Genomic DNA, 25,496 nt, shown 5'->3' on the forward strand with positions numbered 1-25,496 from the left:
TTCATACGGACTACCTAAAGTCTGGTCGCGGGGCACGAAGAATTTCGTACAACGACCTTTCATTATGTGTCTCTGTTGCTCGCGCGTAAATAAGTATGTGCCGTTGCGCTCGCACAGATGAATTTGTACGAATGCGACGTCAAAATATTCACGCGAGAGTGACAGAGACCACTAGTGAAGGTCATTGCGCGAAATTCTTTACCTATCTGTTAGGTACCTAAAAAAAACAATAAATTAACTTATAGGTACAATAGAAAATGGTTAACCATGGTTTAATTAACGAATTAATTAACTTGCTTTGATTGATTGACTTGACACTGTTGGCTGTATAAATTCCACCCAGTAATGGACACAATGTACGGTTTCCATAACAACCTGTTATGATGCATCAAACAGAAGACGCAATTGCATTTTATATAAGTAAAAGAGAAACAATAAAGTTACAATGAAACAGTACGTATAATTTTTTATAACATTTTAAGAATCTGCAAAGGATGCTGCAAAGCTTATTATCTTGTCGACTTCGGAACGCATCACGAGATTTTGACAGATTCCTTAACGTAAAATGTCATTCGATGATGATGTAGGTTATGTTGTCTATATTTTATATAAAATGTAATTAGTAACATAAATTAGTTGTTTTAGTGGTGTAAAACACAACATGACAACTTCACCGACCAAAACCAAGCACAAACTGTCGTTGCGGAAGCGGTTATTCGTTAAAAAGTCACCTAAAGTTGGCTGCTACGTCGATACAGATTCGAACGACGAATTTACTCAGTCCTCATCTCGGCCGATATCCCCCGCTGATCCATTCCTCGCTCAGAGCGCCCACCATGTCGAAGCCAGCCCAGACTCGGGGGAAAATCACAGGAATCCCTCGGAGCCCTTTTGCAACAATACAAGCCATTGCAGTGATCATTCTCTTAAGGATGATGATAGCAACCGACAATGCTGTAAGGCTTTCTTCCGGAGATCCCGTCCCAGAAGCCTAGTAGATAATCAGCCATCCAAAGCAGACATAAGTTCTAGGCCATGCAGTCCAGTTAATAGCTCCTTAAATAGTTATAGTGAAAATTCAGTGACTCAGACCAAATCTGAGGAAATACCAAAGGCTACAGTAAAATTTCCTAAAGGTGATGATCCTCGAAAGTATTTTGAACATTCAGGATCCTTTGAAGGCAATAAACCAAAGAGTAAATTATTTGTAAAGAGATTGTCAGCTGATCATTTAATATCAACTGAAAGTAAGCCACTATTTCACTCTTCACCTGAAAGTGATCGCAGCAGTTCCTTGGATCGGAAAAGAAGGTATGTAAATTTTCTAACCTATTAATTCATCTCATTCTTAAGGCTATCATGGTTGTGTTTCTGTTACTGTCACACATAAAAATGTTAATTGATTGACTAATCTATACTGCTCTCCAGTTTCATTATCTACTACTTTACCAGCATAAACATTGTACAGTCAAGGGCAAAGATATTGACACGGCCAAAGTTGCAAAAATATGTATCATCATCATCATCATCCCAGCCTATATAGGTCCCACTGCAGGGCACAGGCCTCCCCTCAGAATGAGAGGGCTTGGGCAGTAGTTCCCACGCGGGCCCAGTGCGGATAGGGAACTTCACACGCACCATTGAATTGCTTTGCAGGCTTATACAGGTTTCCTCACAATGTTTTCCTTCACCGTAAAGCTTGTGGTAAATTTCAAATGTAATTCCGCACATGAATTTCGAAAAACTCAGAGGTGCAAGCTGGGGTTTGAACCCACGATCCTCTGCTTGAGAGGCCATAGGTCAAACCACTCGGCCACCACGGCTTATAAAATATTTATACACGGCCTTAATGTTAAGTGCATAATAATATAATGTGTATACATATTTTTGTAACTTTGGCCGTGTCGATATCTTTGCCCTTGACTGTATCATAAAAAAAATTAAGCGCTAACCATCTAATCAAATCTAATGCTGTACTGTTAAACAAGTGTGTACATGTTCTGAACTTTCCGCACAGGGCTAAATCAACAATAACAAGATCCCACTCCCGCGCCGGCAGCACTGACAGCTTAGCTCGTAACTCTCTTCTCGCTGCACAGGTGCTTCGTCTCATACCCACACAGGAAGCTCGGGAGAGGTGGTTCATTTGTCTTTTTTGTGGCAATAGATTTTAAAGTAAATATGTCCATGAAGAATTTTACCCACTTTGTATCTTTTAATTTGTACTGGCACATTTGTGTTACTATGGTTATGGTTTTCATGGGAATGCTTTTAATTATGTCTTGTCTGGTTATTGCTTCAAACTTCAAAAATCAAAGTAAAGGGTAAACAAATGTTAAAAGGTGAGTAAGGAACAAAAACAACTTTCAAGGTGTGTGTTTCACTCCTCTGTGATAATTTTATTACATTATAATGTGACAGATATAATATTGTCTTATTTTGTCTGTATAAACAGAGAGTGAATGGATAATTATATCTGTCACACTCTTTAGACGCTGTGACATTTTAACCTCCCTCAAATAGGTACTTACTATGCCTTGACAAATTTGTGTGACACTCGGTAGAACCCTGTCACAGGGTGCCTCTGCTGCCTGATCAAGTTTTTTTTTGATAAGTGTGGCAAATCATGCCTCCAACAGGGTTCTTTCAAGTGTCACACAAGTTTAGAGGGAATTCCCGTGTAACCTACTTGATAAATCCTGATTAAATGATAGAAGACACAGGAAAAAGATAAAAAAAATTGTCCATTAGACCCACCCCTTAATTTTTATAACTAGCTGTCCTACTAATTGTTAATACCATTTTAGATATTAAATTAGTAAATAGGCAAATTTAGTGTCAAAAAGTTAGCAGTTTTGCTGCATTATTTTTCAGGAACTATCTTTATGGAAGACTGGCATCTCATTCTCTCCTTGGAGCTGCAGAGTTAGAACATGTTTTCCCTGACAGGGAAGTGACAATATTTGTTGGAACATGGAACATGAACGGCCAGGCTCCTCCTAAGTATGTTCAAAGTTTATGTAACCACATCAGTGCTATACTTATAACTTAATATTTTAGTAGGTATATGAAAATTCTTAATGTTGATCCCCAGAAACTTTTATGAGTGATGTTTGCAATGGTTTTTTATTTCCAGGGAACTGGCAGATTTTATTTTCCCCAATCAAGTAAAGCATGTACCAGATATATTTGCCATCGGCACTCAGGAGTCATACTCAGAGAGGACGGAATGGGAGATAACAATTCAAGAAGTACTGGGACCATCACATTTACTATTACATTCATATTATTTAGGTACAAGAATATTTTTCCTACATATTTAATGAGCATTGGTGATGCAGATACAATGACCCCAAACACTATAGGCCAGAGGTTCGCAAAGTGCTCCAGGTGGACCAGACGAGACCAGAGGGGCTACTACGAAATTCGGAAATCGAAGTTCATGTCGTTCCGTCCCTCTGACGCTTATACTATTTAAAATGAGAGGGAGAGGGATGGTACGATACGAATTTCGATTTTCGAATTCCGGAGTAGACTCTCTGATGGGGGTCCATGTTGTTGTGTTTTGTTCAAAAAATTGGGATTTTAGGAGTTTTGGGAATATAGTAGAAATTTAGCAGCAGGGGGTCACTGAAAACAGTAAAACTTTAAATGAACACTAAAGAATACAGTCGCGAGTTTACTAGTATGAGTTATGTATAAAAAACCGAATGCGGCTAACTGCTGTGCGTGCGCAATTGTACTATTATACTACGGAATAAAAAAAATTAAACACGCGTTTACAAACCGATAACCATAATGCAGCAAGTTACGTTTTTAAAATAGTCACTGAAAAAAGTCGCTAATGCGTGCGCTTGTATAGGAAACTATGTAAAAACGCGTAGGTATCTATGTTTAATCGCAGTGCGTGCTAAGCCTTATACCGGTCGGTAGCTATGCAAGCACAGGCGCATATATAAGGTACTGTTTGCTGAACATCTTCTTTCTGAATCTTTATTCAATAGTGAGATGCATCAAGGTATACTACAAGAATTACAAAGTGAAATGCTAACTTTTTTTTGTCTACAGGCACAATACATCTGACAGTATTCATAAGAAGAGATCTCATATGGTTTTGTTCGCTACCTGAAGATGCAAGTTTATCAGTAAGGCCGGGTACAGCCTTCCGTACGAAAGGAGCCGTCGCTATATCTTTTGCGTTATTCGGCTCGACTTTTTTGTTCGTAACAGCGCATTTGACTGCTCACCAAGAAAAGGTGAAGGAAAGAGTGTCTGATATTAAGAGGATTATAAGATCCATTGATTTACCGAAGAACTTACCGTGCAGGCATAGAAGCAAAGGTGAGACGTATTCTTATCCTGGTTTAAAGTATCTAGACACAAAACAGACAGGTACAGAAGTCAATCTCATGCATGTACTTCACTTTACATACCTACACTCGGCGATCGCTCTAGGGTTGTCAACTATGGCTTATGCACAAAAAACTATTGGCACGTGTATCTAGTTGTTGGATTTATTGTTGAAAATCAAACGGGAAGAATGTAAAATATAAATTAATAATAACTATAATGTCTTACCCCCTTATTCATAAAACTTAACAAGCCTATGTTAACTAACAAATGCTTTGTCCCTTTCTAACAAATACAAATGTCGAAGTGACAGATAAGGACAAACGAATTTTAGCGGCATTTTAAATAAAATAGATTTGATTGTCGTTTATGAATAAGGGGGTTAATGTTAATGTCATTTTTATATTACAAATTTGTCACAGAAAATATCATGCGACGATTTCGACATTGGCGTAATACACGATTATTATAATTGAAAGTGTAATAAATTCGCATTCTCCATTATTGCACAAAAATGTTCGTAGACGCGTGTCTCAAGCGGATTGCACTCGCGCTCGCACTGGTCCCAACCGGTCCGAAATATCGTGTCCGTGTGCGTTGCTCGAGCGCACTTTATGTGTAGATTTCTGTACCTATCTGTTTTGTGATCTAGAGTTCCATCGCATATTTTCCGTTATGTGTGTTCCCCGGGATGTTTTAGGCAGTAGGTATTACATGTTTAGATTATTAAATTCAGTCACATGGGTGATAAATTTGCGGTAACTCATTTCACGATATGCGGGTCCTAGAAAAGAGTAAGTACCTATATTGTTAGCTAATGCTATTTTCTTGAAGCACTCTTTCGGGATAAATGGTTCACATAGGTGAAGGTGATCGCTTACCATCAGGTAACCCTTGCTCTTATCCTAATTCTAAAAAAAAGATTTGTAGGAACTCCGTTTGACATGTGTATAACGGATCATCATTCAATTAAGAGTTAACTAATTAAAGACTTTGTTTCAGATCTTACCAATAATTTCGATTACGTCTTCTGGTGCGGAGATTTAAATTTTCGGCTGGGTGAACCAAGAACTGCTGTTTTACGGTGGATAGAGCAAACTGAGGTAAGTATATACGTCCCACTGCTAGGCATATAGGCCCAGTGACGATTGGAATCTTCACACACACCTTTGAATTGCTTCACAGGTGTGTGCAGGTTTCCTCACGATATAGAATTTTATATTAGTTAAGCCCAGTTTAGGGAAAAATCGTACAAGTTGCAATACGGCTAAGCTGTAAAGCTTACGAGATTAATGTGGTCGCCGCAATGTAACGCAAGTTGCACGATTTTTCTTGCAGGTTTAAACTGGGCTTTACATTGGACCCGTTATAATTTTATGTCTTTTCCGATTATAGTTCCCGCTGCCGGCGCATTTGCCGCACGGATTACTGCATGCTGACCAATTGACGGCAGTTCTCGAAGATGGCGCTGCGTTTCGAGACTTCAGAGAAGCACCCATAACCTTCCCGCCCACCTACAAGGTAAAATTTACTCTTGACAACCTCGACAAAACCAATTGATAGTTATAATAGTTGCAGCGACTCCTAGCGCCATCTATATTCAAATGAAAAAAATACGAGTATTTTTGCAGGGGAATCACACACACAATAGAGTAGATGTTTTACTTGTGAACCAAAGTCCGGAGAATATGAGTTAAAAGTTGTGTTTATAGGTCCGTGCTAAGATACTTTACTAGTAATGATGTGGCCTTACGCTATTTCTATCTACGGGTGTTATTCATTATTTCGATACTAGATGGGGTAATTAAGAGTCTTTAGAAAATGACAAGATGTAAAACGTTCCAAATCACGCTAGTGAATTTTTTAAAGTAGTTAGAAGCATTATAGTTTGTTCAATTGTCGAAAAGTGACTTTTAGTATATAATTTTATTAACATCTTACGACTTATTTTTTCAATAAATAGATTCTGTCCAATATGACAATTTTGCCTATGACTTGATAAGTAAATAGTCTACTTATTGCAGTACGACCCTGGCAGTCAGCAGTTTGACACATCTAGCAAGCAGAGGGCGCCTGCGTACACTGACCGGATACTTTACAAAGCCAGAACTATGACCGGAAATTCTTCTTCGGCTTTCTCAGGTGAATATTAATTTTATACAAGCCAAGAAATAGATAATATCAAGTTAAATAGATTGTATTTACATTACAATAAAAAAACTTGACTTTCACTTGTCATCAGATTTTTTGTCGTATAATAATATACAAGTAAGTATTCAGTTGAAACATTTTCAAGTGAGCTCATGTATGTTGAATTTTCAACCTTATTCCTTGTTGATAAGGTCTAAACTGCCTAATAGGAAAATAGTGTATTCAACATCTTTCTGTATTTCATAACCTGAGTGTCGGGCGGTTGTAAAATGCACATAACGTATGCTTGACATTATTCTGTTAGTGTATGTATTTTATAGTACACTAGCTGTTGCTCGCGACTCTGTCCGCTTAGAAGTATGAAAAATAGTTTACGTCCTATTCTCAGACCTACCAAATATACACAAAAAAACGCATAACAATCGGTGTAGCCGATTTCGGAGGAGGTTGGATACAAACATTGTGACATGAGAATTTTATATATTTAAAAAATAGTTTACGTCCTATTGGATAACTATCGAGTGATAATTGATCAGTTATCGACCACCAAAAGGGTTGAAAATTATTAAAGTACTAATATCGCTATTAAAAATTGTGAGTGAAAACATAGGATTGTATGTATTTTTTAATGCCAAATCATAAAAAAAAAAGTTTTCTTGTCTAAAATATATTAAAAAAATGGGGTGGGCTACCCTTAACACTTAGGGGTGTGAAAAATAGCTTAAGTCCTTCCATTTCATAAAAATCAATTAAGCTGTTTCGGAGGAGTTTGGTTACAAAAGAATTTTATACATATATTAGATTGTGTATAGAAATAGAGTCAATAATCTACCTTAACCTCGTAAGCCCCATGTACGTCACAAAGTACAAATCAATTGTAAAAATAACTGCCGAATGTACTTGGTGGAGTACAAATTTTTCAATTAAATATGAACTTTAAAGTTATGCAAGTAATTTTCAAAATCACAAAACTTGGACCTCTCGCCTCGGTCTGTACTATGTATGGTAAAAAAAGTCAGGACTTACGAGGTTAACCTTCCAAAGCGGTCAATTAAAAAAAATAAACCGCCCAATAAACTGCCGAAAAAGCACGAGCTAGACGATGACTATAGGTCCACTCCTGATGGCTAGTGCTGAGGCAACGACTTCAAACTAGTGCTAAATAAAAAAAGTTTATTATTTTTTGCTTATCAGTTTTTTCGGCGGTTTAAATTTTTTGCTAAAAATTCCCACTCTTGGGGTAAAACTTTTTTCCAAATTTATGTGGTACCAACTTCGAGGTATAAATCCAATAAAAAAGAATTATCAAAATCAGACTACTCTGTAAAAAGTTATGCCTGGTCATACATTAGAATCAGTGACTGAACAATCAATCATCCCCTCCTACCCTTAGGGTTGTTTTTTTTTCTAAATTTATATGGGACCACCCTTTGTGGTACATACGCTTTTCAATAAAAAAAATAACAAAATCAAAAACATTTAAAAAATATATACGCGTTGACTTGAGAACCTCCACCGTTTTTTTTTGTGGATTAAAAATGTTTCAACTATAAGTATTATCTATTTTGTACATTGAGAAAGTACTAGTCACTTGTAAATTATTGCCACCTTTTGAGACTATAAAGTGTTTCTAATTACGTCTTCGACTTGTCACATACATTGACTTTTTCACTTGTGAGTTCATGTGCGTTTCTTCAATATGTTCTATTTTAGTCTCTCTCTTTAAACCTATTGTAGCCATATCCATATTACCTATACCTATCGTTCGACATAATTTTGACGTAATCTGCATCCGCCAGTCATCCATTAGTCATAACCTTCTGCTATACACCAAATCATCATTAACCCATACTCTTAAATGATTCTCCAACCTTCCTTTCTCACTATTCACATTTAACTAACCATTGCACCAATCGTCCGGCTGACGTTAACCGCCGTCAGTTCTTTCAGGGCTGCGTCGCATCAGCAGCGTGCCTGTGTCGTCGGGACTCAAATGCGCGGCGTACAACTCAGTACAGTCCATATGCACGAGCGACCACAAGCCCGTGTGGGGGCTGTTCTCTGCCGCGCTACGCCCCGGCACTGACGTGTAAGTTAACCGCGTTCAGTTATTTCAGGGCTGCGTCGCATCAGCAGCGTGCCTGTGTCGTCGGGACTCAAATGCGCGGCGTACAACTCAGTACAGTCCATATGCACGAGCGACCACAAGCCCGTGCCCACACGGGCACGGAACACGCCCCCACGCCCCCAGGCTGTTCCCTGTCGCGCTACGCCCCGGCACTGATGTGTCAGCTTGCTATATACAGGGTACCTCTGAACGTGGAGCTTTAAATGCAAGGTTTGATTCTACTCGCATAACTGAGCTACTTATGTTCTACAACTTTTTAAAAACATGACCAGTGCTAATTTTTTTTTTTCATAGGCACAGATTAAATGTATTTTTCAATGTATGCAATACAATACTAGCGTAGCGTCCATAATTAGGATACGCTTGCTCGGTACGATACGCCTAATCTAGATACGCTAATTGAGACAAACGTGGGCCCACCCTAAGATGAAGTAAGATAAGGGTAAGATGAAGCTAGTGCATTAAATAGAGCCCATTTATTATCTAGGTGAGAGCCCCGAGATTACTACTCGTAACTATATGTATTTTATATCTTTAACTAGCAATTCTCGTATATATTTATTTTCTTTCATTCATTCCAGGGTGCCTCTCGCAGCAGGCCTTTTCAACCGGGAAGTCTACCTCGAGGGCATAAAGCGGCGCCGCGCCTTGCTCGACCACGCGCCGGGCACCTCCGCCGTCTGCTCCATACAATAACCAAACTCCATAATTGCTCTACTAAAATAGACATGAAAACAGAACAAATCAGAACAGTCGATAAGCTTAATAGCATCTTCACACTCGCGCGAACCACTAATCCATGTGTGTGTAATTGTGTATCCTATTACCATATCCTTTGCGGTCACGCGTCGTTCCCGTTTATTGTTGGACCAAGAGCCCGCGACGGCCAAACCTTTGTTATGTTATAAAGGCTGAAAGTTATTTTTTGTAAGTGATCCTAACACAAGTAAGAACGTTGACAGGTAACAAGTAGTAAAGGTGTGTAAAATTGCACCTCAAATTGATGTAGTCCAAAACTCAAATACCCAAATTTCATAGTTACTTTTAGCTTTTATAAAATAACGAAGGTCTGGCCGACGCAGGCTCTTGCTCTATATCGGTTTTTGTCACAAGGCTAAGGCTAAGTTTCCTACATGCATGTGCCCGGAAACGAAAGTGCGGAGTACGGAAATGGCAGTTTGACTGAGACACGCTGTGAATCGCGCGCGAGTGTACGAGAAGCTATTGGTAAGAACGTTTGGACACTGCAATTTTTTACTGCGATCCAATGCAACTGTAGTATTATCAAAAACTCGCTGCCCGTATGGTTGTAAATTGTAAGAGCAAGCCACCACTGGCCCTGATAATCGAATATTTTATGATCTCTAAGTGAAATTTGATAGGTATATTTAGCAGCAGAAGTGGATGAGCGGTTACGGTGCTCAAAATGATCTCAACTCTACTGCCAATGTAATAAGAGAGTGTTTAGATCATTATGAGCACCACAGCTGCTTATCTACTTCTGCAGCTAGTAGTATAGCAAAAAATCGCCAAGTGACCTACATAATTAAATCGCAACTAGCTCCTACAACTCGCTGAATTACTGAGTCGCGGTGTTTAAAGGTCTTAGCACAATAATCTACAGGCTGATGATGATGATGATGATGAAGCGACTGTTCGATAGTCGTTCCAATGACTACAGAGATCATCTTGGTTGATGTACTGTTTTCTGTGGCTTTCATCAGTCGTCTTTACAGTGACTGTTATCTACAAGAGTTATCGAGTTCAGCGTTCACCACCCATTAGTTAATTTTATTTGACGGATAAATGTGATGCCGTCCCGTCTATTCGAACAAAACAAACAGAGACGGCATCATATTTATCCGTCAAATAAATTTAATCAATGGATTGTGAAACAGGGGGTAAGACGGGCCACAAACCTACCGATTCTCTTCTGTTCTAGTTAGAATAGAACAGGGAATATTTGATTACGGAAGGTCACATACCTACCGACACGCATCGTTAAAATCTACAGTATCGCCGATCAGAATGTTCTGGCCAGCCGACGTGTGTGTGGTGTGATGATGAACCCGGTTTCTCTTCAATCATACTTAACAAGGCAAAAAATAATAAGAACAGAATCTGTAGGTATGTGGCCAACGTCACTCAACCAAGGTGACCTGTGTTGGGGCCTCTGTCCTACAATTACTCACTTGAGATTTATCTTGCATGGGCCGCAAAATGCAGTTGAACTCGTTCACGTTTGACTTACTGCACTAACTGTTTTTTGAATTTGGATGCTATTTTAATGAAGCAATTATTCTAAAAAGTCTTTGAGACGATATTTTTGACAAGTTTTTCATTGTTTGAAATTTTTAGAAAACTTATTAGTTACTAATTTGAAAATTAAGAGAGAAAATCTGTTCTGATTGTTTATCGGCATGGTGCGTTGGAACTGGTCGGTGATGGGGCCATTTTGTTTAACACAAAACGATTAATTTTTGTTACTAATATCATGTTATTTTGCTTTATAATTCGTTAAATTAGTTTCGGCAAAGCTGATTATATGAAAGATTATGATTTATTGAATCCTAATGCACAATCGGACAACAATAGTATACTATTGTTTTTTTGCGTCCTATATTATTTTTATTTACAAAAATAGTACAAATTTTATTTGCTTTAAAATATTTTTTTGATGTTAAGTTGCTCAGTTTACAACGTGATGATTTATTTTTATAATATTTAGTTTGAAGTACACAATAACACGAATAGAAAAAGTTTTTTTTTATTTACAAGTTTAATGTTTCTTTTTTTTTGTTTTTATTTAGTAACGTATTTACCTATTTGTTAATATTACTAATTAATTCCTGAAGGTGCTCAATGGCATCTAGACTAGAATGATGAGTTAAAAAGACATGTGAAAAGACGCTAAATATTTACCTATACAAATGAATAAATATTAAGTTTTACTAATTTTAAGTTGTAAAAGAAAATTTATCCCAGTGGATATCGTCAAATAATTTAGTACATGAAATAGCTCTACAATAAGGTAGCAAGCTTAATTGTGTTTAGATTTCGTCTGCCAATATTGATTTAATACTGGCCGTCCCAACTAAAACGTCATCTAGTCATTGTAGTCATCGTTGAAAGTATTATTAAGTATCTATTAAATAACATTGCTGAAATCCGCTCGAGCTTCGAGGAATCGTATCGTTTCAGTAACACATTAAATATCCATATCACACAATCGAAAATTTACAACACTAGACAAGCGTACAGGTCGATTCACAAGAGCTGGTACGTATGAATTGAATGAGTGAATGATAATTCCTATGTGTACATCACAAAATGACTAAATAAAATACAGGTTGCGTCAATAACTGATAATCGTGTTATAATTACTATTATTATTATTCAAATAATACACTAGCAGCTCTTAGAGCTGATGCGTGTATATGCACTTGTGTTTTTAGCTTTTTTTATGTGTTTTGTCTAGTCTATTTTTAAAAACTATTCACTAAAGGTGCACTTATCACAAGTTCAAGCCCAACACTCGCACTGGGCAAGTGCGGGGTATGAAGCAACAGCAGGGGGCAGCGCATACAGCGTCCCCTCCGCTTCCTCAGCCCCTTATTTCTCGGAGCTCGCGCGCGAACTGTGCGTTCATCATTACATTATATTTGTGAGTTAGTTCTAAGTTTGTAATTTTTTTTTATCTGATTTTAGCGAGTTGGTTTCGCATTTTGTTTATATTTTTGAAGCTGAAAGTGCAAATATTCCAGTGTTTGTACAGTCGTTATTAACATGAGAGCTGTCTATAAAATGTCAAATTGGTCAAAAATTCTGAAGACACGTTTAAGCGTGACAGTACACTTGAGCATTTTGCCATTTCCGGTGTTTATGATGACTAATACCTTTATTTCGAACTGTTAAAATTAGAACATAACGAAATATTTTCATTTTTATCAATCTGTACTGATTCTAAATACGTACGTTTTATAAGTCCTATTTTTTACAGCTTTAGTTTACCAAAGTTTAAATAGTCTTGATGAACGCTTTATTTCATTTAAGTACTTAATTGTCATTACATTAGATGTTGTTCATTATTTAAAAACATAGTATTAGGGCTTGTGTTCCGATATCTAACCTTTTCCATTGTTTATCTGTGTTAGCGTTAGGAAGTTTGGGTAAGGCCCATACACATGAATGAGCTTTTATTGTAAATGTATAGATTGTGTAACAGTAGCAAGGTTCTGCGCAACAGTCATACAACTTATTAGATAGGTAGTATGTTAGATACCTCCTGATAACAAACTCGAATATTTTCATATGTAACTTTCTCATTTCTTTTCCTCCTGAATCCTAACTTATTTTTAAAGATTTAGTACTTAAGACCTATTCTTAAAATTCTTTATTCAATGAACAATGTGTGCTTTATAAAGTACATTCGTACAGTAAAGTACGCGAGGAATCACGAGGCTATTACAGGTAACTTTGCAAGTCGTTTCAAAATTTGCTAACCATTTTCGACTGGTACGCGATTGAGTTTAAGTACTTCTTAAAACCACTGTCTGTTCAATATTTTAGTTGTGAAATTGTGGTGGTCCGGAAGATTTTAAAAACGCGAAAACAAATGAAGCCGAACCAAAACCAACAGAAATAAACCGAAATAACACGTCTTAGAGTTCCGCAGTCTTACAAGGAACCCTTATAGTTTCAGCTCATCCGTCTGTCCATCTGCGGCTTAGCTTAAAGATGTTAGTACTATAAAACTAATTTCGCTATGATAGGCAAAATTTAAAATAAAAAGTAAAAAATCTACATTTAAAGTGGGGATGTTTTTTTTTTCTTGTCTAAATCTAACCTAAACCTAACGCTGCAGTTGCGTCAATTTAATATTATTGTCACGTTTATTATTAAATGCAAAGCGACACCAGCAGGGCTACTACGAAACTCGAAGTTCGTGTCGTGCGGTCCCTCTGACACTTATAGTATTTAATACGAGAGCGAGAGGAACGGTACGATACGAATTTCGAGTTTCGTAGTAGCCCTGCAGTTACAACAGTCGTAACATAAATATCGGGAGCAGGGCTTAGGTTACATTTATTTTACGTATTTCAAGACGTTTCGTAGAAATTAATCGTAGTAAATGTTGACTTGTTTGCGCAGAGCCTAATTCTCTGCCTTATTAACTGTGTTAACATAACCGTCTGGCGAAATGTTAAACATTTCAAATTAATATTGTGCTGTGATTTACTCTGGTTTCTAGTCTGGTATCCATTCCAAAGATCATAGCGTAACTTAATCCCTTACATCAGTTTTTAGCAAGACTTTGTAGTCTTAAAATTTTGTAGAAACTATACTTAGCACGACTATTTTTGACTACCTAATGAATGGCCAGGTCAATTCTCAAGCGGAAACGCTAATTGGAGAGCTATCGTAATGTGTAAAATGTATTTATTATAAATTATAACTAACAGGGAACATTATGTCTCGCCTGAGTATTATGTCTCGTGCACACTTTGATTTGTTTCGGCGTATGAACATAGCACCGCATAGTATCAAATTCGTTGAATTAAACGTGTATCTATTAATGAGGGCTATCGTTTTTTGTCTCACTAGATGGCGCACTGTTGCGTGAAGTTTTTAAGTATGGCTTTCAAAGTCTGTTATTACGGGCGCGAAAACAAAGTTTAGATTAAAATCATATTTAATACACCTTAAAACCGTACCATAAAAATATCGAGCATGCAACAGTGTTGCATAGTCCCCGTTTTGTTCGGAAAAAAGGGAGGACAAAGGTTTCCGAAAGACAAAACTGTCTCAAAACACAGACATTCATTGCCCCGGAACGCATATTTGCCATAATTAATTTCAGATATTGCAAAATATTCACAAAATTATTCTAATTTTAAATAAACCCGCGTAGCTCACCCAAAAACTATGAGATTTGACATTTCGGAGACCTCACGCTACACTAGCGCCTCTAGTGGCGAATTCATACGCGATAGCCCTCATTGCGTCCAAACCGGAATAAGAGGCCTTATTGTCTAACGCGCGGACGCTTGCCATCGCTTTTACCATCTCTTTCTGTCACGATCTTACACCGTTAGACAGAAAGAAATAACGAATGCGATAGCAAGCGTCCGCGCGTTAGACAATACGGCCTCAGGTTAAGGCACCTCGCGCGCTAAACGGCTACGACCACGACCAGTGGCAGCAACGGCCAGATTGTTTAAAGAAGCAGCCAGTTGGCCGTTGTGGCCAAGTGCGCGACGTTCATATGGTTTATTTAGTCGCTGCGGCCATTGGTCGTGGTCGTGGCCGTCTAGTGCGCGAGGTGCCTAAGCGTACGACGCGGCAAAGCTACAAGTGTGGACAAGGCTTTACTTTTTGTAAACTTCGTTTTACTTGACTATTGTTTAATTGTGAATACCGTATATTTTACTTTCTAACGGAGCAAGTTACCGCTATAAAGGTTTGCGAGGAACTGAGCGCATAGTCTCTGGGTTAAAGTGAATCCACCAGTCTTCCATATCTTGTAATTTAATGTTTAAATGTAAACATGATTATAGTACCTTCATTAGCTTTACATTACATCAGCATAAGCGACCGAGACTTATTTTATCGCTATGTGCATTTTTTTCTAACACCAATAAGAAAGAGGATTACTGAGCTAAAACATGGTCGGCATCTCATGACAGAGCACGTCAAAGTATCTCTCTCTTTCAGAACGGTCTAAGTAGAGAGAGACAAATAGCGATAAACGGAGTCAAAACAGCTTTTGCTAGCCACATTAAGCTAGGAAAGTAGGTATAGTATTCAATGATACTAAACGCTACCGTCTATCATTTAACATTATATTGTACTAATTTGCGCTCAAAGTATATTTTTCGCTTCATTGTTCATTATATTGTTAAACATATTAGTAAAAAAGTAGTATATTTACTTAGAGGTTGCACATTAACAGTATGTTACACTTGTAGTTTGGTGGAGTAGGTAAGCATATGTACTGACATTAGATGAGGCTTGAACAGTCAACATCATAAATATCTCCTCATTTTAGTACTTTGTCTCTTTAAAATCATGAATAGGCCACCATATGTGAAATTTAGAAGAGTTAAAGTGATAAGGTAATAAAGTGTAAAGATATTTAATGAGTTATGATACTGTCTAGACTGAAACATACTCATCAGATACTATTTTTCAAAGAGTATATTACAATTAATGTATCATTTCAATAGCAGTTATTGGTTAATTGTTGTACTTAAAAACCACAGTAATTCGATGAATAATCCTGTCAATTTTGAAAAAAAGAATAATAAATATGTACTGTACTGAGGTACTGTATAACTAAAATGTAAATGTCACTTGGGACTCGTCGGTTTCATTTGTTTTCCTAAAGATTCAAATGAGAAAGAAAAAGAAAACCGACCTTTTGTTTCCAGTTCCGAACGACTTAACAAATAAGTTTGAGTGTATATTCAAGTCATTGATTTTTAGAATAAATTACTGCCGATAATGGAGTCGAAACGACCAATTTAGCATCTAACTAACTCGTTATGGGTGCAATTATAGCACATCATCGGCTTAACGTTAAAGTATTATGTTCACCAAAGCTACATTTTTGCTAGTCCATATTAAAATATTAATTTTAAGTTTAAGCAAACCTTTGAATAATGAAATGTTACACCACTTAATAAAATGACTTTCCTCGCTATTTTTATTATTATTGCTGCCCTACAAGTGGCATTCCCTTTGATGCCGTGAATCCTTTAGCGCGCAGCGAAATGTTGTGCTATAGATTAGACTTAGGTAGGTACTACAGTTGAGTGTAAAAATATTAACCTATCCACCGCTTTAAGATACATATTTTTGAACTTGACCCCTTTCGTAAATGCTTTATTAACTTAAGAGGCTACCGAGATTTTAGCACTAATCAATGTGGATAAGGGGGAAAGGAAATAGGGGCAAAGCGTGTAGGCTCAAGATAGGTTGGTCAGAACGCGCACATTTTTAGGTAGGTATTTTCTTCTTATTACTAAGACAAATACATATATTAAACATGTAACGTGTATACGCGATAGAAAACATTACTTTTCTTATCATTCAAAAACTCATGACCGGTCGCGCAATTAATGCAATAAATCAATCTAATGTCAATGGCTTGACGGATTTAGATGAAATTTGGCGAAAAGTTAGTTTGTAACTTGGATAGTTTATTATTTATTTATTATTATTATTTTGTATTTTTTTCTTAAATTGTATACTGTAGTTTTTAAGTATTTTATTTGAAATTATTTAATTTTGAAAAAATGACTTTCTACCAAGGTTCTTGCGCCGCATTCTTCTTGCCAATGATGTTCTTTCCGAAAGCGCTGGTAGTTTAAAAAATTACGTGTAAAAGTGCCCATTGCGGCCTATTTACTGAATAAATGATTTGAATTTGAATTTTGAATTCGAATTTGGATAGGGAAAACTTTCAAATTTCAGCACTGGGTTTAGAGTCTTGAATTTTGTACAGTTATTCACAACACAACCTCAATGAAGACCACGATATAAATTTTGTAAATTTCCAGGGGAATTTTGTAAAATCCCGAAAATTTCAATTACAACTACCAGACCGAATAGTTTACGCGTACGAAGCCGCGGGTAAATGCTAGTATGTGTATATAACTAACATAGTTAGCGCCGGGTATTGTTGTAATGCCACTCAACGCAGGCCCAGCCTTTCACGTCGTTCACTTGCACCGTTGACCAGCGCTCGTATAATTTCGCCTCTCTGTCTTTCCCGATGTAGAACGAATCTTCAGAGTTCACTTTTACCTTAATTGCGTACACTTCTCCACCTGCAAATATTGAATGACATATTGTAAAGAAAGGTAAGCAGATAGGTACTCTAATTTTTGAGTTTCGGTGTTCGCGATCGAAAGAAATCGAGACGATTATTCCCGGAAGCATAAAGTTATAACATAAAAATAGCATCATCATCTTCTTTCTTTCCGAGTTGTGGAGAAATTATTCAATAAATGGTACTAAGCGATCCCGTAGGAATTTGGGAATCAAAAAGTAGCCTAGGTATGTGTTATTCCAGACTTCCAGCGTATACCTACATACTAAACTTCATCCAAATTCGGGATGTCCTAAAAATTTCCGTGGGAATTCCAAAAAAATTACCTACATCCTGAATCTGCAAAGTCGATCTCAAGTTATGGCGTGACCAAAGGAAATAGGGATTCATTTGTATATACAGATGATGATGCTTACCGGCTTTGAAGGTGAATCCATAGTCCTTAGGCATTATTTCGTCTTCTCCGTGCTGGTAGAGCAGGAAATCGCTGGATTTCACGGGGTATATCGTCTGGTCGGCTTTGCGGCACACGTAGCCGATAGTAAGACTGAAATAAAACAAATAAGCTAGTTTATTTAGTATTATGTACCTACCTACTATATAATGTAGTGTGTAGTATGTTTATGTATGTATACATAATAATAGGTAAAAATGATTATGAACATCTTCTGTAGAGCTTAAAAACATGCTCTACCATTTCTCCGTCCTTCAATAAAATAGAGTACCTATTTCACCACCCCTGTCTTAGCACTCAAAAGAGTAATGTACATATACTTTTCGACCGCTACTTACACCGCTGGCGGTGAACATATCGGATGTCAATCGCGACTATCGAATCTGTTACGAAGTACTATGTTAAAACTTCTAATATGCATTCTGAACAGACACTAGGAAAATAAAGAATCAAGAAATAGAAGTAAGTTTGTGGCATCATTGCAGTGCATTACTCACTGAGAGAGAATAGCCGGCTGCGATACGCTTCCTACCGCCATGCAGTCTCCGTTTTCGAGGAATATGAAGTGCAAGACGTATCTGTGGAAGTTGCGCCATTCTCTGTATTTTCCTGGAAACAAATATTTTTTATTAATCCTAAAAACTTTTAGCAGAACGTAACAAAAAATTATTACAATTGTGTGCTTCTGCATGTGTCTATAAAACACAGAAAAAAAAATCTCCAAGGCATTTTAAGGCCTTTTTGGTGAATAATTTTTATGTGACAGAAAATATAGGTATTATGTTTTTTCAGACAAAAGAAACAGAGATGGCATCACAGATATCTGTAACAGAAAATGTATCTCTGATTGGTGAGACAAATCGAATCTTTTCGAGGTTTATGTTTAGGTAGGTCATCTCTCATTAGTCACTACTCCCTTCATCTGCGAATAATTGTTTTAAACTCTATCCCGTGCTTAATCCTGAATATGCTAACAATCTCCTTGCTATTTAAAACTGATTCACCAGTTTTCCCATGAATAAAAAAACATATTTTATTTTGTACAGTCAAGTGCAAAAATAAGTATCTATTTGAACCACTCAAAAATATGTTACTACGGCCTTATTGCGTCGGAATAAGTCTGTGGTACATATTTTTGAAACTTTGAATGAGTACATATTTTTATCTAATATTGGGAAGCACGGAATTATGAATTAACGGTTAAATTAAGTAGTCGTTCCATTTCACGGACTTACCGAAACTGTGGTCTCTAACACATGGCATGCTAATGTTCTGTGTTTTTCCATCAATCGTCACGCTGCCTTCAATGTGCCCCATTTGCTCATAGTGAGATTGGTGATACCTTGAACATGCAAATAAAACATTTAAAAGATTCAGACAACAAGGGAGTTAGCTCGTATGGACTTGGCAGAAAAGGAATGAGGGAATGAATAGTACATTGTGTGTTAAGGGCGGTAAATAAGGAATTACGAACAAGAGTCTATTAGCAGCCCGAAGCACAAAATACAGATAGTTCAGAAGTCAATCTCCTGTATGTACTTCACTTTTCATACCTACGCTCGGCGGTCGCTCTAAGGTTGTCAACTATGGCTTATGCACCAAAAAACTATCGTGGTAGTGGCACTCTTATCTAGTTGTTTGATTTATTGTTGAGAATGAAACGGGAAGAATGGAAAAATAAATTAATAACTAAAATATTTTAAGTTTAAATATATAATTAATTTGTCACAGAAAATATCTTGCGACGATTTCGTTTTTGGCGAAATTCACGATTATTTAATTTAAACAACCGTCCACTGAACAGTCATCATAACTTTTTTTTTGCTCCATTATTGCACAAAAAAGTTCACAGACGCGTGTCTCAAGCGCATGGCACTCGCGCTCGCACTGGTCCCAACCGTGCCGAGATATCGTGTCCGTGAGCAGTGTCTATGTGTGCGTTGCTCGAGCGCACTTGTATGGAGATTGACTTCTGAACTATCTGTGTTTTGTGCCCGAAGTCAAATTCAAATTCAAAATTGTTTATTGCATGTCACATTACAGGCGTTAGGATGGAAAATTACAAACTAGGTATACATGTGACGCTCTGATAGGGCACGGCAATACAAGTAAACAGGAAAAAAGGAACATAAACCCAGACATAGCTTTTTACTATAGAACTATTTGATTCCTGATTGGCGCTAGAATAAACTCACATTAAGTGTCACAGTGATTTTCCTACTCAGGCAATGAAATGCCACTAAGTATAACATTTTCTGTGAAAAGGTTCCACACAAAGTTACGATTCAGTTGATTCGATTATAATACTTAGACGTAAACTCGAAAACATAATCCTCCTTTCTAGAGGCATTGGGACAAAACTGATTGTAACTCTTACTTTTGCAGCAATTTGAAATAGTCTCTGGACCAGGGTTCCCTTGCCATGTCATTGGCCATGCTGCGTGGCGACATCTGTGAATCGTAGTTGAAGTGACTGAAGTGAGCGCTCCAAACAACGGACAGTTCGACGGTCTTTTTAGCATCGGCTTTAGTTCTGAAATGAGGTAAAATAATTATTGTTAGTACATAGGTGATCTTATAATAATATTACTTATTAGACACGTCTTCGAATTCTTCTGAAATATTTCAACAGGTTCTTGGGTTAGTTTTCATCATAGATTAACCAGACCAGGGACCAGATTACCCAGAATATGGCCGTCCAGTGCGCGACGTGCCTAAAACTTCATGTATGTCGTGACGATACGCTTATTTACGTATGATGGATCAGCGGATTCGTATTATCCCCGACGATACGCGATCATGAAACACGCCGTAGGTATTCTATACTATACCTAAGTAGCGATTCGTGTTGCATCGCGTAATCTTAAATTCTCATGATTTAAATTTAATACCAAAGTGTGCGTATACGACAAATGCGTGTTCGATACGATACATGGTCACTCTCGTATACGGTAAAATGATAGGTTGGCTTCTACGCCGTTAACAATAGAGTCGTGTTCAGATATTTTTGATCAAATTTTTGCTCACAAGTTTATGAACTCGATTGTACATACATACAAATGTGGATCGACCCTTACAAGCGAATGAACGGTAAAGCCTTTCATTGTCTTGATAGTCGAATCGAAATAAATGGTAATGTTAGCAATATTGAGATACTAGGTAGGTAATTACTTCATTTCGCCCTTATACGCGATCTCCCAGCTACGCATAGGCAAGAAGTTGGTGATAGAAATGCCCTGCGCCCTGTACTCTCCCGCTTCCACATCATTCTGTTTCACGCGGGTGTCGGGCATTAAAGGAGTGAGCAACAGTTCCTCTCCCGCCACCTGGAAAAGTTGTGATTAAATTACCCTTTTAGTCTGCATTCGAATTATAAACCCGGGATTTTACTAAATTGAATACATATGCAACACTTAATGTCTCAGAAAGATTGGTAATTCAACCTATGTATTCCTGTTTAAAAAAAGCAAACCACTACATATTTTACACCCCTGGTTGACTGGACCAAAATTAATGCATCTAGTTGTAGCATCTAGTTTATATATCTTACTTCAAGGAATAGGTCGAATTACCAGTCGAATCTCCTTGAATTTTACACGTATAAGCCCGATTTCATAGGAATATCACTGCCTATATTTATTTTAGACGTGTATTATATGTATGTGTAGATGTATTTTTGTTGCGTTTTATTATTCTAATCCACTGTTGATGCACCACCGGCGGTAAACTAGTCCTTCCTTCTTTCTGTTAAAAGTTTACCTGGACGAGATCGCTCTCAAGCGATAAGTCTGCCTATTGCTTACCTTGTAATTTTCTCTCTGTGTACCTATTTTCTGTATCGCTTACTATATCTGGTGTACAATAAAGAGTCATTGTTATTGCAGTGACTACACACCGAATTAATGCAAATCCATACGGCCTTTTTAGCGTGTATGAGTACCAAACCAAACATATTTGTGCTGTGCACCTTGTCAAAAAGCTAACAGTATATTTCAAAATAATTGCTCGTTTGCCATCCAGTCGAATAAAAACAAATAATAATAAAAAGTGAGTCTGGATCGATCGCGGGTATAAACACTGTTTATGTTTAGCTTACCTTCAGATACATAAACGAGTCGACCTCATTCCGTGCTCTTCGGGCGACTCCGCAAACAAGTGCGGACCCTTCTTTAGTCATTCCATTGTAGTATACTGCGTCCACTGCCTAAAGAGAAAAGAGGTAGGTATTATTAGACTACGTTTCCATCAGAGATATGTGACGAATGTGTTTTTCATGAACCAATAGAAACGCAGTTTTACAGCAGAGCGGTGCTGTGCAGGGATAGGTACAGGTACCCATCGACAAAGACGCAAAGTACCAACTTTAGTAAAAGTTACTTAGTCAATTATTGGCAACTTAAGCAGTGGCGGATTAGCTACGTAGCAAGAGTAGCAGATGCTACGGGCCCCGCGCGTCTAGGGGCCCCGCGGGCCAGCTTTCTGATCGTAAAAATGACAGTTTAGATAGAAGCATGTTTTTTTAATCAATGCGTACAATACCACCACAACACCAACACGAAACCGCCCTCAAAGAAACAGATGGTATCAAAATGCGCGACTATAGTGTTTTATTTAATAGTAGGTATAAAGTTGAAACAAATTAGGGGCCCCATGATAATATTTGCTACAGGCCCCGCGCTGGCTTAATCCGGCTCTGAACTTAAATAAATGATATGTCCGTGCCGTGTTTTAGAATACCTAGTACGGACCCATGTCTTCCCGTGGGTGTCGTAAAAGGGGATCAAGGGGCCTGAAGTGCGAGTAGACAGCAGCGCTCTCTATTGCCAACTACGAACTCCGGACTGCGGTGTGGAAGGCAAAACGAAACCACCACACTAATTTTCCCAAGAAAATCATGAAGAACTAAAACAATTACTTTGCTCAACCGCGACCTTATGATAGCTACGCTTATACAAGATATGCGTGTTCATGAAGTTCCTCATAAATCACACAAACCTATCTATCACCACCACCACACTACACTGACGCGTTTCGAACTCAACCAGAGCAACACAACCGTACACCATGCTACCAGGTGTTAGACTATCTACACGCATATCTTGCATAAGCGTAGCTACGAGTATCATACAAGTAAGGTCGCGGGTGTGCAAAGTAATTGTTTTAGTTCATTAATATGGACCTCCCTCCGCAAAGTTACGCCGGATTCAATAAATTATTTAAAGTCATGAAGGTTACTGATCATTTTATACGACCACGTACGGCCACTCTATCGAAACTTATAAGCTACTTAGAAGTGTTTTACCAATGGATAATCTCCAAGGTTGTACTTCTGCTCCAAGGGTTCGTCTTGTTCGTGGATCTGGATGGTGCCGTCATCGCTGCGGCCGGTGTCCACGGCGCGCAGTCTCCGCAGATGCACTATCAGCTGCGATACGGACACGATTTGTCATTTAATTGTAAAGATAACACGTATCCGGCTTTACACACGTGGCTTTGATCTTTTTAACGTACTATTAAATACATAACCCTTCGGTTGGCAAGCGACTGGCTCATGGTAGTTTAGTTGTAGTAGCGGTACCGGTACTACAACTAAACCGGTGGTACAGTCGAGTTCATAAACTTGTGAGCAAAAATTTGATCAAAAACATCTGAACACGCTTCTACGCCGATAGCAATAGAGTCGTGTTCAGATATTTTTGATCAAATTTTTGCTCACCAGTTTATGAAGTCGACTGTACTTATTTGGGTCTTCAATGCGAACTGAGGGCGTACTCCGAAATTTGAAAATCGAAGGGGTCCGCCCACATCTATCGACGCGGAATCGGCTTAAGCCGATCAACAAAACGCTTTGATGTCTACGCCATAACAGCGAAAAAGACGTCTTCCCGTCGGTAAACATCGAAGTCTTTTTTGCTCTTACTGTGTGGACAAAGTTTTTTGATCGGCTACAGCCGAAGCATGGAGGCATACAAGAGATATAGGTACTTGTATACGATGAAAATTCACTACCCTATCAGATGCATGAAGAATATACGCCAGGAAACCATTGTTTCAGAATATAAACAGAATCATTTCAGTTTTAATTGGCTGGCTGTCAAAAACATTAGCAAAAACACGTAAAGTAACCTATATAGTAAAACGAAACTGAATTTAATATAGGGGAGATTCGGGTAGCTTCGGACGGCGGGTAGCCCCGGTCCCTGTCGATTCTAGGCACACATATATAAATAGTGCACACCTTAAAATGTTCCCAGCGGCGGCGAACCGGGGCTACCCGAATCTCCCCTACAAAAATATCTAAAAGTAGAAGTAGATAGCTATAAAATTTACGACTTACTTGTTTCGTTCGTAAAAATAAGTATATAACGATGAACTTAATCCAGTATGTCCGGTTCCCTTGCTGGTACACTCCAAACAATGGGGGCCTTTGTTGTGCATTTAGAATTCTAAATATTACAACTAAAGTAAAAGGAATTAAGAATGACACTAATAATGTTAACATTTTGCGACGAAGTGATCACCTACTGTTCTTAATTAACTAACTTCTTCACGCGTTGAGTAACTGTTGCGGAATATTGATAATTTGGGGTAGGTATGTGCAATATCTTATCTGATGGAAAAATACCTACCCACAATCAGTAATTTATTAACGAAATGCTAAGCGAACAGATAACTTAGAAGTTAATCTACAAATTAACAGTATGCATGAGACTGTTTAATCGAGGCAATATAACTGTAGCGGATTTATTGTTATCGCCATACGCATCTGTAGAAAATACTAAGAATAGATAGATAAACATGATAAAATTGTTCAATAGTTCTGCTGAAATCTTTCGAAATATAACTTGGTAGGTATAGACGAATTTATTTATTTTTACAAAGAGATATGGACCAGAGTTACAATAACCTCTTTTTTTGAAGTCTGTTAAAAATGTGTAATGACTTCATTGTTTTGTGTATAGGTAATTTTTTTTTGTTGGCCGTATGGATCTCTCTATGGTCGAGCGCTGCTTCGATTTCAACTGTTGTCAGTGCTATCATCTACATTAAAAATAAGTAAAGCTAGAAAATAAACACAAGGGATATTAAAGTTAATTGAAATATAGATCGCAAACACGTTGCGTTGTCTAGTTTTTATATAACTCGTCGGTGTCGGTGTACTAAATTCACTGCCTTTTTCTACCCTAACTCTCTCTGCCGCCTTGTCAATCACGTGAGAGATGAAATTGGATGAAATTATGAATGGTTAGATATTAAGCCTTTTCTTCCTTCTTTCCGTCCTTTAATAGTAGATTATTGTCGTGGTCTGGAAGTAGGCAATTGCTGGCTGAGTATGAGTATTAAACGGACGAGCTTGCGAGTCCGTTTAACTAATACGAAGCCAGCAATTGCTATTCCAGCCGAGACTAATATAAAGCTTTTCTCAAAATGGTAAATAATTCTGAAATAGAATAAACTTTTTCTCAAAATATATTATAGAGTTTAATTTTATTATAATATTTTTCTTATGCTTTCCCGCCTTTTTTCATTAAAAATGAACTGCAGGTGTATTTTTCCACCGAAAACACAAAGCTATTTCA

At 37.7% G+C, this 25,496-nt stretch overlaps 2 protein-coding genes across 4 annotated transcripts; one reads left to right on the forward strand and one right to left on the reverse strand.

Moving 5' to 3' along the window:
- Positions 1 to 367: 367 nt before the first annotated feature.
- On the forward strand, positions 368 to 13,406 carry INPP5E (Inositol-3-phosphate synthase). 3 transcript variants are annotated; one of them, XM_074089126.1, is made up of 11 exons: positions 368 to 453; positions 646 to 1,311; positions 2,018 to 2,137; positions 2,875 to 3,003; positions 3,137 to 3,294; positions 4,069 to 4,341; positions 5,353 to 5,453; positions 5,746 to 5,871; positions 6,375 to 6,492; positions 8,452 to 8,590; positions 9,211 to 13,406. In XM_074089126.1, the coding sequence occupies exons 1-11, from the start codon at positions 446 to 448 to the stop codon at positions 9,323 to 9,325; spliced, it is 1,953 nt and encodes a 650-aa protein (XP_073945227.1). In that variant the 5' UTR covers positions 368 to 445; the 3' UTR covers positions 9,326 to 13,406. The 3 variants fall into 3 exon arrangements, with proteins under 3 accessions (XP_073945227.1, XP_073945226.1, XP_073945228.1); XM_074089125.1 differs by having other exon boundaries at positions 369 to 453; positions 8,443 to 8,590; XM_074089127.1 differs by lacking the exon at positions 2,018 to 2,137 and having other exon boundaries at positions 369 to 453; positions 8,443 to 8,590.
- Positions 13,407 to 15,141: 1,735 nt separating this feature from the next.
- On the reverse strand, positions 15,142 to 24,516 carry LOC141428999 (uncharacterized). Its single transcript, XM_074089128.1, has 9 exons — positions 24,254 to 24,516; positions 23,219 to 23,341; positions 22,013 to 22,120; positions 21,088 to 21,242; positions 20,294 to 20,449; positions 19,152 to 19,258; positions 18,414 to 18,525; positions 17,879 to 18,009; positions 15,142 to 17,460 (listed from the first exon to the last, which is right to left on the reverse strand). Exons 1-9 carry the CDS (start codon positions 24,416 to 24,418, stop codon positions 17,297 to 17,299), a joined length of 1,221 nt encoding a protein of 406 aa, XP_073945229.1. The 5' UTR covers positions 24,419 to 24,516; the 3' UTR covers positions 15,142 to 17,296.
- Positions 24,517 to 25,496: the final 980 nt, after the last annotated feature.

This window comes from Choristoneura fumiferana, chromosome 6 (assembly GCF_025370935.1).
Source record: "Choristoneura fumiferana chromosome 6, NRCan_CFum_1, whole genome shotgun sequence".
In the NCBI taxonomy this organism is placed as follows: Eukaryota; Metazoa; Arthropoda; class Insecta; order Lepidoptera; family Tortricidae; genus Choristoneura; species Choristoneura fumiferana.

Coding starts and splice junctions, on each gene's coding strand:
- LOC141428999 (XM_074089128.1), bottom strand. CDS start 24,418: ATGTTAACATTATTAGTGTCATTCTTAATTCCTTTTACTTTAGTTGTA. Junction 23,342..24,253: donor TATTTTTACGAACGAAACAA/GTAAGTCGTAAA, acceptor TCCGTATCGCAG/CTGATAGTGCATCTGCGGAG. Junction 19,259..20,293: donor TATTTCAAATTGCTGCAAAA/GTAAGAGTTACA, acceptor TGCATGTTCAAG/GTATCACCAATCTCACTATG.
- INPP5E (XM_074089125.1), top strand. Junction 1,312..2,017: donor TCCTTGGATCGGAAAAGAAG/GTATGTAAATTT, acceptor CTTTCCGCACAG/GGCTAAATCAACAATAACAA. Junction 8,591..9,210: donor CTACGCCCCGGCACTGACGT/GTAAGTTAACCG, acceptor CATTCATTCCAG/GGTGCCTCTCGCAGCAGGCC.